The 18,492-nt window shown below is 45.2% G+C and overlaps 2 protein-coding genes across 2 annotated transcripts; both read left to right on the plus strand.

Annotated features, from left to right (window-relative positions):
• The first annotated feature begins 185 nt into the window (after positions 1 to 185).
• Positions 186 to 6,388, plus strand: LOC119226531 (TBC1 domain family member 10A). The gene is made up of 9 exons (XM_037484612.2): positions 186 to 937; positions 1,899 to 1,998; positions 2,070 to 2,177; positions 2,414 to 2,520; positions 2,605 to 2,719; positions 2,875 to 2,940; positions 3,410 to 3,599; positions 3,938 to 4,092; positions 4,226 to 6,388. The coding sequence occupies exons 1-9, from the start codon at positions 759 to 761 to the stop codon at positions 4,625 to 4,627; spliced, it is 1,422 nt and encodes a 473-aa protein (XP_037340509.2). The 5' UTR covers positions 186 to 758; the 3' UTR covers positions 4,628 to 6,388.
• An 8,950-nt stretch (positions 6,389 to 15,338) lies between these two features.
• LOC119226548 (apelin receptor B-like) lies at positions 15,339 to 17,343 on the plus strand. Its single transcript, XM_037484635.2, has one exon. It carries the CDS (start codon positions 15,432 to 15,434, stop codon positions 16,497 to 16,499), a length of 1,068 nt encoding a protein of 355 aa, XP_037340532.2. The 5' UTR covers positions 15,339 to 15,431; the 3' UTR covers positions 16,500 to 17,343.
• The last annotated feature ends 1,149 nt before the right edge of the window (positions 17,344 to 18,492 follow it).

The raw sequence follows: 18,492 nt of genomic DNA on the forward strand, positions 1-18,492 counted from the left end.
ATTTATCACATTTCCGATCAAATATCCCACTCGAATTAGATTACAATTTTAAGAAATTAATAAGTAATTAACAGTCTAGGGTTGCGGCATTACAATTATAATTCAAACTTAACATAACAAAAAAGCCGAACTATTTACACATACAGACTAGAATATAGCCGCATTAAAAAGGTATAATACAGAACGTAGTAATAACAGTAGTGCAGACTGCTCCTGGACATGATCTTCAGCAGTAGATGGCAGCGTAGAGTTAAAGCATTAAGCTAGCTAAAGTTACATGGTTTTGCTTACTCCTCTGCTCCAGCTCCTCTTCCTGTACCAACTAACCCACATTTCTGCTGACCGAGGAGGTTCTCTTCAGATATCCCTCTGTCAGCTGACAGCTTTTGTGATGCTAGCATGTTAGCACGCCGATTCTGCGCTGTTTTGAATGGCTTTTTTTGCATTTGCTCTCGACCATTTTTGTTCTCCTTCCCCGTTTAACCTGGACATTGAAGCCGTGGAGAAAGCGAACATGTTCATCGTGTAGCTACCTGACGCAAAGTGGATTTTCATAGCACGAAGGAGCTAGCAGCTAGCAAGCAAATCTCCTTAGCAGCCGTAATCGCTCCGGTAACTAGCCTACCGTTAGCCACCGTTAGCTAACTAGCTGTGACCGGAGGTTAGCTAACCAACGGTCAGAATGAGGAGCTCTAAAGTTTCGGGAAAGTGAGTTATGTGAACACCCTCGGCTCACGCTGAGGTAAGTGGGGATTTAAATGGCAAAAATTGAGCAGGGCAACGGACGTGTCTCCCGGGACAGCGAAGACAAGCTGAGAGATAACGGGAACGGCAGCTCGCACGGATCTGACCCCGAGACAAATGGCAGTGTCCCCGGGGAGAAGGAGGTGGACAAGTACGGATTCACGGGAGGGGCCCAGCAGCGGTGTGGAGAGTCGTAAGTTAAGCCTCATGCGTTTTCCTGTGTTCGTGGAAGTGTCCACAGGGCGCCTTCGTTTCCTTCTCGCACCTAACTAGGTGTGGACAGGTAATGGTAAAACAAAAATAGCTACCGAGACAAACCCCGCTGTGGCTAAGACACCAGATAACGTCAGCTGATGAGAGAATGTAACGTTAACACGTGAATATGCAGCGATGCACGCCGTCAATTGGATTTATTTACCAATTATAGCTGAATTTCTTCAATGCACCGTCTACTCGTGACCCCCATGGCTTTGTCATATGTGTGATGAAATATGAACATGATATCTTTATTTTTTCAATTTCCAAAGTTGTCAAAAAACTTGAAATACCAGATTGGGAACCACTAACATTAGACCACCATGTTACCCTGTACATTATTCTTGAGCCTTGTTCCTTCGTCCTTTCTCATCTCCCGTCTGTCCCCAAACAAACTGGCCCTGGATTCTCTATTCTTAAATGAAGGAATAAAGACAACTGTCCAAGACTCATTATTTTTTGCAAAGTCTCGTTTTCATTGAATATAGAGAAGTCATTTAAAGCTTGTGAACTCTTAAGCTTATTTTTGCAAAATCATGTGTCAGCTCTAAATGTAGTTTGCTTACATTTGTTTGCTAAATTTACCAGTCATTCGTTTAGTTGATCGGGACTGGAAAGTTTGTGCATCAATATCACTGCTCTGATGTTCGTTATGACTAGTGAAGTGAATCAAGTTTTCTCCCACAGCTTCCTGTTTATCTTTTACCTCGCTGCCGATAGTGTGTGTTTAGACCGTGTTGTCTCTGCTTAAGTTTCCTGTGTGGACGAGGAATAGATGAGCCAATGTTTCACCCTCTGAGGACGTGATTCCCCTGTCATAAGCACAGGGAAGCTACATAGCCCTGGAATGAAAACAATATGTTGGCTTTAATGTGTGACCGTGTGTCCCATTTGCACAGTGCTGTGCAAATCCCCACTGAGGTGCTGAGGCAACGGGAGGCAAAATGGCTGGAGATGCTCAACAGCTGGGACAAGTGGATGGCCAAAAAACACAAGAAGGTGGGTTTTCCGTGCTGGAAATGAAATGTGACGAAAGCCTCTTGAGTAACTATGCATGTGTTGAATATCAGGTGAAAGAGCGCTGTCAGAAGGGCGTCCCTCCATCACTGCGCGGCAGGGCCTGGCTCTACCTCACCGGGGGCAAAGTGAGAAGGGAGCAGAACCAGGGCAAATTCCAGGTCAGTCGTATGTATTTGTGATCCCTGGTGACATCAAGGTATTTGACGTCAAATGAAAGTTGACATCCCTGCACATATCTTGAAGAAATGTGCTAAGTGAGCAATGTATATGGTTGAATAGTGGAATAGCACCAAAATCCCTGCAGACGTGCTCTCTCTCTCTTGCTCTCTCTGTGGATTGTGACTCAAACTGGAAAGTCTTATCTTGCAAAGCTGACGATAAAATATGTTTTCAGGCCCTGGACAGTCAGCCGGGAGATCCTAAGTGGGTAGATATTATTGAGAGGGACCTCCATCGACAGTTCCCCTTCCATGAAATGTTCGCAGCGAGAGGAGGTCATGGGTAAGCGCCGCCATCTAATGGCGTGTCGTAACGACTGTGTTAATATGGCCGAGCATAGTTTCTGAATTTGACTTGTTAATTTAGGCAGCAAGACCTGCTGCGCGTGTTGAAGGCTTACACTCTGCATCGCCCTGAAGAGGGTTACTGTCAGGCTCAGGCTCCCATTGCTGCTGTACTCCTGATGCATATGCCAGCAGAGGTAACCACACATTCAGCCCCCCAAAAAGATCTTGAATACATAATAACAATTAATACCTGGTGGAGTAGGAACTTCAACAATACACACAATAGTCCTGATGTTTTTTTTTTTTTATTTCCAGTTTTACCATAATAATGTTTTTTTCTTGGTCTCAGGATGCATTCTGGGTTCTTGTCCAGATTTGTGAGAAATATCTTCCTGGATACTACAGTACAGGGCTGGTAAGGGTCAAGTCAGAAACACCGTCACGTCGTTTTGAAAAGAAGACTTTAAAATCATACTTGTTATTGGATTACATATCAAGTTCAGCATGTCAATTATTATCTAACTGAACCCTGTAAATATTAATTAAAAAAGAGAACCTATTGTCTGCTGTAAGCAAACACGAAAGACACACAGGCTGTTTAACCAGTAAAACACAAGTTTTAAAGATAACGCTTAACTTCTGTTTTTGGAGGCGGTACATTTAGTATGTGGCTGGTGATGGTGTTAGATTTCTCAGGCCGGGGCGTCTCCCAACTTGACACTGACGTGCTAACGACTTGATAACGCCAGGTGTGAACTGGTCAACAAGGACTCGATAATCCGAAAATAAGATTAAGCAATGCGGAAGGTGTCTTCTCTGTCTGTCTGTCTGTCTCTCACACCCCCCCCACCCTCACTGACTGCTCTCCCATGCCGTCTCCACAGGAGGCGATCCAGCTGGACGGGGAGATCCTGTACGCTCTGCTGAGGCGAGTGTCTCCCGCGGCCCACCGTCACCTGAAGAAGCACAAGATGGAGCCCATCCTGTACATGACTGAGTGGTTCATGTGCGCCTTCTCTCGGACTCTGCCGTGGGCCTCGGTGCTTCGTGTGTGGGACATGTTCCTCTGTGAGGGTGAGATACTACACTTGTACAACAATTACGGACAGATTATTTTACTGCAAGTGAAAAACTCATACACTGCACCTTTGTTTGTTTGTATGATGAGGGTTTTGAGGAATACACAACAACAGTGTTTACTTTGCCTCTGGGCCTCGTCATGTGCAAATTATCCTTCTGTTTAATTGTACTTGTAAAACGCCAGTACATGGTTACCTTTTTTAAAGCAGCAAGTGAAATGCTGAATATATATCCATATCCTCTTGTTTATGTGCAGCTCTCAGATGGTCTCTCTATTACGAGTATTTTCTGCTGATCTAGCTGCATGTTGTCTCATGTGATGCTCTTCTCAGGAGTAAAAATTATCTTTCGAGTGGGCCTGGTTCTCCTAAAATCCATGTTGGGATCCCAAGAGAAACTCAAGACCTGTCAAGGTCTCTACGAAACGATGGAGCTGCTCCGAGCTGTACGGCCACAGTATATGCAGGAAGCCTTTCTGGTGCACGAGGTACAGTAGTATGGTCTGTTAAAACACATCACCTAATATGTGGTGAAAGACTTGCTGCTAATCTGCTAAACCCAGGTATTGCTTACATCTGATTTTCTCTTATTCCCCCTCCCCGCCCCCTCTTGGGTCTCAGATTATTGAGTTAGAGGTGTCTGAGAAGGACATTGAACGGGAACACCACGCTCAGCTGCGTCGCTGGAAAGAGACTCACGGAGATCTGCACTGCAAGTCCCCTCCCAGGATGCACGGCGCCAAGGCCATCATGGCTGCCGAGCCGCCCAGTCGACAGGACCTGAGACAGATGCCCACCATTATTGTGGAGTCTTCCTTGGCCCCACAGACAGGTGGGCAGAGAGCAGAGGGAGCAAAGGAGAACGGAAAGACTAAAACAGAGAAATCGAAAACAATCCCTCCGCCACAGGAGACTGTTAATTCTTACCTTCCTCCTGGTGACCCCTCACCTCTCGTTAAACCCGTGGCTGTACAAGGGTCCAAAGAGAGCCTGGGGAGTGCAGAGCACGACACATACCTTTAGCAGGGTAAAGGGCAGCAATTTACTCGCATAAAACATTCTGCACAGCCTTTACTAACTTACTCACTCACTGCTGTGTTCAGAGACCAGCCTTCACAGGACTGAGGCTCTGTAGCAGTCCAGACTTTCACAGGTTTTTAGTACAATAGCTATTTTTAAAATCAAGAAAAGAAGGAACTACGTAAAAAAAATGTCATTGCTCCAATTGCTAATCAGTCCCTGTAATACTTGCCACATTTGTCAGGGTCATTTCATGTTTACCAGGTTCTATCTGCTCTCACAGTCAGGTTCTGCATAAAAGCCCATGGAACTCATAAATGTGGTGATAATCTCTCGCCTACTCACTGTTAACAGCTGCTGCTGAATACCTCTTACACTTATATTTGACTGTTGTTTCTTTCCATTGGTTATCATTTGATTCCAATTTGTTTCTCTGTTGATGAGGACATTTCTAGAGCACTTTACTTTTTTTTTTTATGGTCTTCCGCTTATCTCTTACATGTTAGCCATTATGTTGCCAGAGCTTTGTGTTGGTCCTGCTTTGTTGGACTCACGGTTTATCGGAGTGTCTCTTTAGAATTTTGTGCTGCGTCCAGCCTCTTGTCTCCGCTGGTTCCGAACACTTGAGGGCGCCCTGAGATTGTCTCAGTCGCAGCAGAAGCCTGCGGGAGACTTTGCGAGGGCAAAAACTGACGCAATGAAGGAAGAAGTGTGAAGCGACCTTTTGTGCCACTAAGCCAATGAATTGTAACGCATATTTTTACTATAGATTTTGTCTTAGCCGTTCAATCATAATGTGATACCGCACAGGATATAGAGAGGATCATATTTATATTTATGCTGTGAATGAGAAACCATAAAATGCCATTCCAAAGAAAGTTATTACAAAGCTGATTTCTTTTTTTCTTATTTTCCTAAATGTTTGTGGGTCCTTTGACTTGAAGATATCTATTTGTACTACAAAAGACAAACAAAGCATTAGGAGTTTTAAAAAAATGTGACCCTTAAACTTGGAAATCTCACTGAAATGTTTCGCAAAGTCTAACGTAGAAAAAGCAACCACGAATAAGTTACTAAAAATGTACAAATGAAGATGTACAATTAGTATTACTTTATCAGTGTTAAAAGACATTAAAAGTCAAAGGACCCATACATCTTCAATATTAACCAAACGGTGTGTGATGATAATAATTGTATCTGAAATCCTCTTGAGGAGCAATCAACATTTGGCTCCCTGTCCAGGGAATCCTTCCATAACAGTAACGTGTGTACCTGCTCCTTTCTTTCATGGAAAATCGTTTTGGGTGCAGGTTAAATTTTGAAGGCTGTGGAGTATATGCTATGGGTTCACTTTCCTTCGTTTAGGAACTACTGTTTACCAGCCATGTCTTTTGAAGCTTTTAGATAATGCATTTATTAATATGTAGCAAGAACACAAATATCACTTAGAACCAACATGCAGTTCTAGCAGGAGCTTTTAGACGGTGCCACTGTGCTTCATCCAGGGATTCAAATCTATCCAGTCATGCTGTGGGATACAGGACGACAGAATGTAGGTCGGCTTTTTTTTTTCATTTTCTTTCAGTATGAAAAGTCTAAACGTTATTTAAGCCTTAGGCTTGTGAATGTGCAACATGCCCTGCTGTTTTCATATAGGACTTTATTATGGATCTGTTTGCTTATTTGATTTCAGATCAACTTTTCATATCAAGCTGTTTTATGCCAAATTACATTTCAATCAATAAATGTTTCTCTCTCAGCTTATGCACAGCTGTCATGTTTCTTTCTATTTTATTATTGTCCCCTCAAATTTCACTTTTGCCCTCATTTAATTTGAAACAAAAAACAAAATGAGACGAGAGAGGTGCCGCGCAGATCCTCAATACTCCCTGTGTTGCCATTCAGCCCCCCCCCCCCCTACCCCCTGCCCCCCCTCACCCACGCAGCAGCACACTTCCTTGGACACCTGTTTCTCCGTCTCTTTCAGCCCTTTGAGGAATTTGCATCTCAAATAGGGCCGATTCCCACAGCACCATCCAAAGCGCCTCGCCTTTAGTGGCTGAATGGAGTCTTCTGCATGTGTATGGGCCTCCTTCTTCTTCTCCCTCCTTCTTCCTCGACAAGGTTCGGCCGCAGTCCAAGAACTTGACGGGTTAGAGCTCCCTCGCTACATTTTAATAAAGTAAACCGGTTAAACCGCAACACCGGTAAATTAAGTGCGAGATGCGTCCCTTATTACAGTTACTAACATTATTTGGGCCTTTTTATCATGCCTCCATACCATTTTACTCCTTTTTAAAAAGAGAGAATACCCATGATGGCCAAAATGAAATATTTGAATTGATCGTGCTCGACAATTCAATGACATGTTTGGGTTGTTTTTGCTTGACCTCGTTCCTGCCTTTACGGCCTTTTGTACCTCTGTCGAGTACTCGGTGTGTCATTAAAGCATGTATGTATTTCCGGCTCCTCTCATCATCTCTTTTGTGCCTTTTGCCGTCTTTAAACAGCGATAGCTTTTCACCCCAACTCCACCCTTGTCCTCAATCCAACCCCGGCGGACCCCGCCCGGGCCCCCACCCGTCTGTCTGCCTGTCTGCGATGGGAGTACTCGTAGCTCCGGTGGTACTGTAGCTTGCTGCCGAGGCAACATCACAGGACACACACTCTCTCACGAGGTTGAGGAGATGAGTTTACTCACGTTTTGGTGCAATTTTCCCAGTTTGGAGCCGCCATACCTCTGAGTCGATGTGGCTGTGTGAAATAGGTCTGTGTTTAGAATAAGACCGACGAGGAGCCGCGTTGCCCTCGGTGTGTTGCTAATAGACGTGGTGACAAGGTGAAATAGGATCCAGGCCGACCGGTTTGAGCGATACACTGGGTCTGTGAGCTTGAAGACTCGTGAGAAGCTGAAACCCTACGCAGCGGTTTATTGCGCCCTGAGACGGGGTTTGAGAACTCCGGAAGGTCGTCGTGGCAAACAATCATTTTATCTCCCATCTCGTTGATTGCATGGTTCACGTTACAACAGGCGATCTACCAGGAAAGGGCTCTTATTTAGGTGGCCACTGTGACCAGATGTAGGACGTGGTGTGTCCCAGAGGTCACCTCTCGGGTCTTCATGGCGCTCCTGAAATCTTTGCTGAACTTTTGCCGGTGGATTAAAATGTGTGCGTTATCGGGTCCGTTATTTACCAGTCGTGGTGCACCTATGAAAGGTTTACGTGTGCTATACGACCCTATATGTTCAAATATTTCAGTGTCCGGAATAAAACTGCAGCCTTGTGTTGTGCTTTTTGGTCCAATTGCGAGCCTCTATCTGACTGTACAACTATTTCCAATGCTCATGCACTGAATGTGTGTGTGTAAACAGATACACCCCCTGCACCCCCCCCCCCCCCCCCCCCCACCTCCCATGTGATGTTTAGCTGTTTATGGGGAGGCGGGTGATTATAGTGGAGTGGAATATCTCATGAGAACATATGTGTGAAGCGTCTGGCAGATTAAAGTCTGGCTTCGTGAGCTGTAAAGCTCCTATTAAAGCTTTTTGGTAACTGAGGGCTGCCATCCCCCCACGGTGCCATCTACCCAAAGAAGGATTAAAAGGGGGCACAAAATAAAGTAGGCAACAGTAACTCCTTGATAATAGTCTGAAGCCTTTTATCGCAGACACAAATGTGTGTGTCCGTGGGTAAAATAACATAAAACCATATTGTGTAAAACCAGGACGCGTGTTTGAACACAGCCCTGAGAAGTCATCGGTGCTCCTATTTGGGACCTTTCCACGTTTGGTGGGAATGGCTTTGATGAGGAGTTTCAAGTAGCGGACCTGCACGTGTGTGACAGGAAGCAGAGTCCGGGTGGAAGGCGTCGGGGGTCAGACAGATGCCCTGTTCAAAGGGCAGTGGACAGGATGTGGGTGTCATTTTATGGTCCTCCTCAGGATAACAGTAGCTGGGACGTGTATCTCTAATGAGCTCAGATCCATCAGGGTTTTCTGACACTGGGTTGTAAGTATTTAAGTGGAAAATGATACGCCGCGGATCCTCTCCATCCTCCTTTGAGTTATGGTCCAAGCTGAATCATGAATCATCATCAGGCTTATTTTTAGCTGCTGCTCAGCAACATCAGATCCACATCCAAGTAATGAGTCCTCCCCTTCACTTTAGACTTGGACAGGGTCGTACTTTCAGTCTTATTACCCCGAGCCTCTGTACTTCGCTGCTGTGCTGCAAGTTTTTCCTGTTTGCCACTGATCCAGAATACTACAAATGATCTTCAGGCATCTTTCCACTTGATTTTCGTACGTTTGAAGTTGGGCCAGCTCCTGGTTAGAGATTATACAACCAGTAGAGCTATCGGGTGTTTTAGGGACCTTGTTGTGACCTCTGAACTGCTGAACCGCCCCCCCCCCCCCCCTCTCCAACTGAAACCACTGTTGACTCTTTCAACTTCCTGCAGACCTTTTGTTTTTATTTTACTTTTGTTTTCCAATGCACACAATGTTTGTATGTTTATTCCAAATAATGGTATCTCACTTTGTTTTGGGTTAAGGCAATGAGAACGGTAACGTTGCGCAACTCCACATTTTAAAACGTATATCAGATCCATGGTGTTCGCAAAGGTTTTAGTAAAGGGCCATCAACATTGACACAAGCATGAGCTTAAAACAGAATGACGCTATTTGAGTCAGCAGGAATAAATAAGCACGGCTGTGAGTCATTGGCTATTAAAGCTCTCAGTCATGGCGTTATCAGCACATTTAAACAGTGTTTAAAACAGTGCCTATTCAGAATGAACTATGCCAGAATATTCTTTGTAGTTGAACACTTTTTGGTGTCAACATATGATTCCACTAGAGAAAATTTACATTTAAATGTAAGTTAGATTCCCAACAAAAATCTACACAGAATAGAAAAAATATTTTCATAACCTGATTTATTGGTAATAAAAATGTCCTGGTGCCAAAGTTACGAGTGGCGCTGCTGTTTTAAAGTTTTTTTTGGCCTTGCCACATTTAGTTGACATTGTTTGTGTTGCATGTTTATCTCTGTGCTGGGGATGTTTGCTGGCTCTGTGATTCTCCGTTCGTGTGTTTGACTTTATCTTAAATGATCTGAAGTCACTTCCTGCCATTGTTGTGTCACATCCCCGCTGTCTCCTCTCTTCCCGTCCATCCAGTCCACTCTTCCCCCATCAAGGAAGCCGGTGGCCGAGAGGGGATACACGGGAGGGGTGTGGGCACTAGTGCAAGTGGGGATGTTGCTGTGTGTACTTGTGTGTGTGTGTGTGGTGGGGGGGGCACACACTGATCTGGGACCGAATGATATTCATGCTGCTATTTTTTAAGATAATGGCCATTTGTTATTGTTATTTGTCATAATTCACACTTTTTGTTGTTATTTGATCATAGATAAAGTATTAGTCCCAGTTCTTCTCAAATTCACCTTTTATGCCATTGCAGGAATGTTACAAATAATATGAGCTCTCCATTTAACAGGACACCACTTGTCACAGGACACCGCCTAATTGGAGACCACAAGACTGAGTTTTTTGAGTTTCTGAACAACGAAATTGTGACGTTGTGTCTAGAAAATGTTACGATTTTAACCAAAGGGAAACGTGTTTGTTTTTTGTTCCCCGAGAGTCTGTGAGGCTTCAGTCCCTGCAACCATGAAGACGCACGCCTTCAGCAGAATCTTCCTGCACGCAGTTGAGCAACAGATCAAATCCGTATTGATCAAGGCTTGAGATACCGACATAAATACATCCGTTCTAGTCAGTGTTTTTGAGACTCTCCGGGATGCGGATTGAAAGCACCGTGAATAGAATTTGGTCAAGTTAAGTCTGTTCATGACATTGTGGAGCATATAGGCCCTGAAAAATTCTGTGGCATCCTTTTCTTTCACACCTTCACTGGCTGTGATGCTGTATCAGCCTTTCGTGGTGAAGGCAAAGAGACTGTTTGGAAGTGTGCCCTGAATACCTCACGTCTTCCAGAAGCTCAGCCAACACCCCCCAGTTACAGATGATCCAGACCTCGGAAACAGAGGTCATATGCTGCCATTTCACCAAAAAGGCCATCACTGACGTTTAGCTGTCCGTCCACTTCCACACCTGGATTGTATTTGGATTTTGATATGGATCAATCCTAGCACCAATCACTGAGGACGCCATCATTTAAAATAATTTGTGTGATGTCAATGTGCAGAATTGAATTTGTTGTACTCAGAAAGCATTGGATAATCCAATCACAACCCACGTCCATAATGTTTTTTTTTTAAAGGCTTGGAATCAAACAGTGATCTGAGCTCCACAAATAGAGAGCATCAAGGCTCTCAGCAAAGTAAAATGATTAAATGATCCTGTGGATTGTTACAACTTGGATTGTAGACTCCAACGTGTTAGCTGCAATGTTATTTTTGCATTAATTGTGCGTTTCTGTATGCGTGTTCTTGAGAGGGAGAGTTAAGGGATGTATGTCTTAACACGTGAGCAAGTGACCTCATAACCTTTGATAATTGAGACTAATGACAAAAGCACATGGGCGTCAAGACCTTCGGTTTGAAGTTACAATAGCTTATTGTATTGCATCCAGCGGAGTCATGGGTGTTACATAGTTCGTGTGCACGTGTGTGTGTGTGTGTGTGTGTGTGTGTGTGTGCGTGCGCGCATCTCTCAGCTTTGAAACTAAAGGGGAAGCTTGTGTTTCAAAACTATGTGAAGTTCGGACAGCCATAAAAATCCATAAAACGGTTCATGTTACATGGGAAGGATGAAAAAAATCCTGCAGTTCGTTTTGGAATAGTTCACACAGTTTGGAGACTCCAGTGCTGTTTCACGGGATTTTGTGGATAATCTTTCATCCAGGAGGAGATGTGCAGGGAACTTTCTCACTTCACAGAAAGTGGGGAATGGTGCGCAATAAAGCACGCTGGGCCTTCAAAGATGTCGCAATCATAACATAAACAAAAGTCTGACATTGCACTTAAAACGTCGAACTAAACTCTAACAAGCTTCTACCTTTGGATTTGTCATTTGTTAGTATTTTGTCCCATCCAGGGATGAACAAAATATTACACAAACCGTATGATGCAATGCAAACAACCACTATTTATGACCTTAACATGAACATAACATAAATGTCCATACGTTGTAAATCTTAGGTTTTCTCAGCTAAAGCCATACTTGGTCAACAATAGGTAACTTTAACTAAATGCATCTATTTCCTTTCAGGAAAGCACTGTACAGCTGTACATAAAGCTGCTCACAGTAGCATGCAACCATGCTTACAGTGACAATGCAAGCATGGAGATGGCACATTGTTTTTTGTAAGGCATGCTCACATTTACAATAGCGCATATAGTGCATACCATCTTGCACATAGTTTTCATTACAGTGAGTTTTATGACAGGTGCCCTGTGCACATCCAACGGCTTATTCCATGTAAAGCATGTTTTATTAATTGCAGTAGCCTTGCTGCCTCGATAAATGATAAATAAGCGTCTTGCTCATGTTCCCTCTGATTAAAAAACTCCCCCGCCTTTATCTATTTGTTATATTTTCATTGGTGACCCTGGCGTTTGAGCTATTTATACCTCTTCATGAATCCAGTTTGAGATTTCCCTCTCCTTTCCTCAAAGTTATATTAAACAAACAATCCTGGCCAGCTACTGAACTAGCGCAAAACAACAACAACGTCCTCAAAGCAGGAAGTGTCCTCCGGCAAACAGACATCCATGTGTGCGTTAGCTGCAAATTCAGAGTAGCTGCTGCTGCGTTGGATGAGGTGCAGCGGGGTCAGAAGGGTCGCAAGGTCATAAAAACATCACGTGTGTGTGCGCACTGAGTGAGGTCAAGGAAGTGCACGTTATCGTGTAGACACAAACTCTGCAAGAAGACGGCACCGGCTGCTTCCTGCCGTATGAAGCCGGTAGGTGGCCATGTGGGCAAAAAATGGATAAATCTACAATTAACGAAAAGAAGAAGCTGTAGAAAACATCATCTACTTGCAGGGCTTATTACATTATCATACTTAGATTGAGGTTGGAGCCCATTTCTTGTGAATCAACAATCGAAATGAAATACATTCTGTTTTGTCTGTTCTGTCATGCCCGATCATCCCTCCACTCACCCCACCTTCAGGCGACCCACAGGGTCTATCTCAGTTCCAGATGATTTAGGGACTGATGGATTTCTGTTTTTTTGTCCCCCCCCATGCAAAAAGCTGTAAAACTCAAAAGCCGGAAAAAAGTCTATCCTGGAACAGCAAGAAAATGTGTGAACCGGTGAGTCCCGGTAGCCTTTGTGTCCTAACAAGCTGGTGTTAATAACCTCATCGTCTTTGCTGACAAGAAAAAGTAAAGGGTGATGTTGAGCAAATGTTGAAGCTTTCCAGCCGAGCTGCCGGAGGTGTTGCCTTTGGCAGCATTGAGATAATTAAAGGAAAGGATGAGACCGTTGATGTGATTGTTAATGTAAATTGTGCTGGCTCAGCCGTTTGTCCGCGAGTCTGTTGGTCGAGCTGCTATCAGGTCAGACGTGTGATATCAGGATTTTTTTTTTTTTTCGATGGCAAACAAAGCCCGGAGGAGCCAGCTGTCTCAGTGCAGGGGGGCCCCGTGCATGTGGTCCTTGACAGCTTAACACACATCAAACAACTGTCGAACCCCCACCAAACCCTCACACACACCTTCAGAAAACAAGAACACACACCTCACGCTCATTTTGTGCAGCGATTATCACCTAAAACAGACCTATAAACGCAAAAGGTCACGATGAAGGATCAGAGAGGTCGTCTGCAGCTCAGACCACCACTCTGGTGTATTTGTGTCTTTTCACCTTGGCTCATATTTTGAGGATCACATACTCATCCTTTTTTTCTTCTATGATAACCAGGGATACGTCTGTTACTGAGTGAATAGTGCACGAACACATGGAGCGCGGGGCCCTTCATGGTGTGTGGTTTACAGCACGTGGCCACACATGAGATGACAAGCACCAACAATAACAACAATCTATTTGAGACACAGGTGGGCCATTAGGAGGACAAACATGAAGGACTCTGAATGAAGCGATGGAGGCTTGTTGTCTCGCTGTGCATCAGATGCGTCTCTATCTGCAGCAAGATCGTCACGCTTTTATTTCCGTGTTTCTCATCCGGCCATTGTAATACTGATCTATGACGGCTAACGAGGGGATTTTGAAAGAGAAAAACAAGTGAGTGGGTGGATCAATGTATTCATCAAGGCCTTCTGTTTAATATAGCGGCATATTCACATTCTAAAAACAGTCCACAGACCCACCACAGCACAGATAGGAAGCTCGCTTTATGCCTTATTTCCTGTCCTGCCGGATGGACAAAGAGCTGGACGGACAATCAACCAAAAGAGAGAGGGAGAGGGCGAGAGAGGGCGAGAGAGGGCGAGAGAGAGCACAGGATGAGGCACATAAACACAACCCCATCAGTTTAATTTAACTACACAAGATCGCATCACAATAACTGTCAGTAACAGTTCCCTGAGAGTAAATGACGTTGGTGAAAGCGGAGGAAGACGGAATCAATCCTCATCTTCACAATGAGAGGGAGCCGGAGATGAGCGGGGGGAGGGGGGGGCAGTGGAGGAGGACGGAGTGGGGGAGGAAGGGATCAGCAGAGGGAAAGGATTGTTGAGTGATACAGTAGTTGTGTCTAAAGGTTGTTGCCCCCGGCGCCACTGCTGCCACTCTGCTGAGAGACGGAGCCGACTGGAGACTGAGGCGACCCACCTGGGCCAACAAATACACCCAAGAGACAGCAGGGAAAGAGAGGCAGAAGAAGGCTGTCACCTGCAAGCCCTTTTAATAAATACTTTGTGTTTCTTCTTAAGTAGCTTTAAAATTGAAAAAAAAAATTGGTTACAACTCTTGCCCTTAGTCAACTGTTTTATCACTGTTTTGTTATGTTTGATCAATTTAGGTGTTCATTCGTCACCTACATTTTTGTCTTTTTAAATCTTGGCAATTTGACTTTAAAAAGTCTGATCATATTATAATTTTTAACGGATGATTATTCCACATGTTTCTTGGCATTTTGTCTTTGCCTTAATGTTACTAAGGTCAAAGTTTTGCTTTACCTGTGGTTCATTAGCACTCAACGCACCTGTACTTTGGCTTTAGAATGTGGTTTTACTTGTACGAACATGTAGAGACATGAACAAAACAGACATAGAAATGTTAATCGCTCTCATTTGGATTTCAGCAGAGTGCTCCGGTACCAATACGACTCTCGGTTGATATTGAAATGAACTACTTGTGGAAAGTCATGCCCAGACGTGACTCATAGGCTAGTGTCCAAAACATGTCCAAATGACCTACCATTCCCTAAAATAAATAGATTGTCGCAATTATATCTGTGGCAAGTTCTAAAAGATGCATATTTTGACCATTTTGAGTTTTATTCACCCTGGATTCCTCTAAGCTATTTCTAGAACTTTATGCAGAACATTTGAGGAAAACATCCACTTATTTTTAACTCTAATATTATAAGCCTTAAGCGACTGAATGGAAAGAGATGGGCATGTACGCAGTGAGGGAGGGTGTTCTTCAGAGCAGAGAGGGGGAGGGCAGAGGGAGGCGAGGAGAGGAAGAGGGGAGGAGGGGCGTCCGGGGAGGTTTCATGTCTGGGTGGGGGGTATATAAGGGTGGGCAGATTTCACATGTTGCTACAGACATCAGAGTGCTGATAACTAGTTTGGATCTATCTACGCCACACAGATCATTCCCCCCTTCTTTTTTTCTTTTTAAAGGATAATAACAAAAAACAGAGATGGAGTCAACTGCAGGTCCTTATGATTACTACGACTACGACGAGGCCGAGAACTCCTCCATGTGTGACTATTCGGAGTGGACGCCGTCATTCTCCGTCATCCCCGTGCTCTACATGCTCATTTTCATCCTCGGCCTCTCTGGAAACGGAGTGGTGATCTTCACCGTCTGGAGGGCGCAGGGCAAGCGGCGCGCCGCCGACGTCTACATCGGCAACCTGGCCCTGGCTGACCTCACCTTCGTGGTCACTCTGCCCCTGTGGGCCGTTTACACCGCCATGGGCTACCACTGGCCCTTCGGCGTGGCCCTGTGCAAGATCAGCAGCTACGTGGTCCTGCTCAACATGTACGCCAGCGTCTTCTGCCTCACCTGCATGAGCTTCGACCGCTACCTGGCCATCGTCCACTCCTTGTCCAGCACCCAGCTGCGCACCCGCGGTCACATGCAAGCCTGCCTGGCAGCCATCTGGCTGCTGTCCGGTGTGCTGGCTGCTCCGACTCTGCTCTTTCGCACCACCAAATACGACGCGACCAACAACCGCACAACCTGCGGCATGGACTTCAGCCTGGTGACCACGAAAGACCATGAGAACCTGTGGATCACTGGCCTCAGCATCTCCTCCTCGGCTCTGGGCTTCCTCCTACCTTTCCTGGCGATGATGGTGTGCTACGCCTTCATCGGCTGCACCGTCACCCGCCACTTCAACACCCTGCGCAAGGAGGACCAACGGAAGAGGAGGCTGCTGAAGATCATCACCACGCTGGTGGTGGTGTTTGCCGCCTGCTGGATGCCGTTCCACATTGTGAAGACCGCCGACGCCCTCTCCTACCTCGAGTTGTTTCCCGCCACCTGCAGTTTCCTGCGTTTCCTGCTGGTGGCTCATCCTTACGCCACCTGCCTGGCCTACGTCAACAGCTGCCTCAACCCCTTTCTATACGCCTTCTTCGACCTGCGCTTCAGATCCCAGTGCCTGTGCCTGCTCAACCTGAAGAAGTCCCTGCACGCCAGTCCCGCCAGCTCCCTGTCCTCTCAGAAGACAGAGGCTCAATCGCTGGCCACCAAGGTGTGATGACGGCTGAGGGCCCAGATGCATGCTGGGGACGAGGTGAACAATGCAGAATAAAGCGGGTGAATCGAAACTGTACAGCGCTGGGACCCTGCTCTCGGGTCAGAACCTGCGTCAGAGTGTCACCTTCGCTACTCTCTGAACCTGTGGACCACTGAAACCAATCGCAGGAGGACGAGGGTTGTGGTTTTGGGTGTCTGGCCACGCTGAAAAGGGTGAAAAACTGAACTTTCTACTATAAGGGGACCAAGAATTACCCAGAGTTTTTGAAAAAGTGGAATGTATTTTAAATGGAACCCACACGCTCCTGTGGGTCTCCTGTGGGTCTCCTGTGGGTCTCCTGTGGACTTTTTATGCAAAACGCCGAGCTTCTGACCACCGCAACCCTGTCGTCAAGGCACCCATTGACCCCTACTGTTCTTGTTTTTATTTGTAAGCACTTGAAGTGTGATATCAACCAGACGACCCCCCCCCTCCCTCCCTCCCTCCGGCTGTAGTATCTGCATTACTGCCAGCAGTGTTACGTTTGTGTGTGTTTGTGTGTGAGGTGTTGGAGTCTGATAGGAGTGTTGTAAGGAGAGGGGGTTAGCAGGGAGGGGGGGGGGGGTATCCCAGACAGACAGACAGATGGCAGCTGACAAATGTTTTCAGGCTGGTGTAGAGCCCAATTAAAGGTGGCTCCCCTGACAGTCTGCGGTTGTGTGATATGTGCATATGAAGGAATGAGTTTGTTTATTGAGCGTCGGATCGGCAGTGAATTTGTTCTCTGCACAAATAAGCATTTGTGAATACGCATCATTTTGAATTGTTTGTCTACGATTTGTAATTAAAAAAAAGTGCTTTTGACAAAAAACCAAACATTCCGTGTCACTCTTTTGCTTGTGAAGTTTCGCTGGAATGTATTTTCTCCCATCCAGTGAATGTGCTTCTTCCTGTTGGTGCATTGCTCGGAGCAGGCAGTCTCCCTCCTATTGTTTCGCAGGGTGGAAATCAAAGCGTGTGTCTGCAGGAAATGCAAGTTTGACTTCTGTTTTTCACTCGCCTGGGATGTTTGTTTCTCCTGCCGCTTCCAATTCGCTCAACTCAAACAGTGAGAAACAAAGTTTCTAAATTGGATCAACCAGAGGACATTTAGCTTTGTTTTGGAGGGGTTTAAGTCTCAAGGGTTAATTACCACGACATTATTGGGGTTTTTTTTCTGTTTCAAAAAATCCCAATAGACCCCGTAATGTCTCTCCTTGAGTTCATAATCATTAGGCAAAACTCAATGTCTTGTTTTGGTAAAAACACACACAACAGGTTGCTGAGCTTTATATTAATTCAGCCATTTTTACTGTAAAGAGCTTTTTACACAATGTAATCAGCAACAGCAGGGAGACAGAGGGATTGAACTAATCCCCGGTTACTAATTTGAAGTGGGAGTCGACTATCTGCCCCTGTGTATTACCTGTGACGGAGACGCTTAGTTTTAATCACCTACAATTACAGTTTGTGTGCGCTTTAGTCAGGGTGGGTGGAGGTTTAGTGAATGTGACAAAAGTCATCTGTGTCTTAAATTCCACAGGTGAAATCTGAAAACGTCCTCGTCCTTGTGGGAGAAAAGGAATCCAGCAGCTGCAGCGACATTCACTGCGTCTCCTTCATCGTCGCCTCAGCTCTTTAATCTCATCTGAGCCCGAGACATAAACCCAGACTTCACAGAATCGTTATGAAATATACCTCCATTTAGTCTGCAAAGGTTTGTCTGCAGAAGATAAAGAATTTTCTGGAACTCAGCTGCAGGCACCAGAAGAACGTTAGATATGGAGGAACAATCCGTGCACTTGAGAATCTGTGCAAGTGGTTTTATTGATGAAACAGCGTACAGTACAATTCCACCCAGCAGTAATTCTTTACAGGACTAATTGTCATGTAATCCTCCACCTGTCAGCATCAAAGTCAAAGCCCTGCATGAAAGACAATCTGGATATATTGACATGGGTTTTTAAGTTTTATG

This window comes from Pungitius pungitius, chromosome 18, assembly GCF_949316345.1.
Source record: "Pungitius pungitius chromosome 18, fPunPun2.1, whole genome shotgun sequence".
Taxonomy (NCBI): domain Eukaryota; kingdom Metazoa; phylum Chordata; class Actinopteri; order Perciformes; family Gasterosteidae; genus Pungitius; species Pungitius pungitius.

Bases quoted from the DNA above. Each gene is read 5' to 3' on its own strand.
- LOC119226531 (XM_037484612.2), top strand. From the start codon at position 759: ATGGCAAAAATTGAGCAGGGCAACGGACGTGTCTCCCGGGACAGCGAA. The intron at 1,999-2,069 runs GTGGGTTTTCCG...GTTGAATATCAG, and splicing joins TGGCCAAAAAACACAAGAAG to GTGAAAGAGCGCTGTCAGAA. The intron at 2,720-2,874 runs GTAACCACACAT...TCTTGGTCTCAG, and splicing joins TGATGCATATGCCAGCAGAG to GATGCATTCTGGGTTCTTGT.
- LOC119226548 (XM_037484635.2), top strand. From the start codon at position 15,432: ATGGAGTCAACTGCAGGTCCTTATGATTACTACGACTACGACGAGGCC.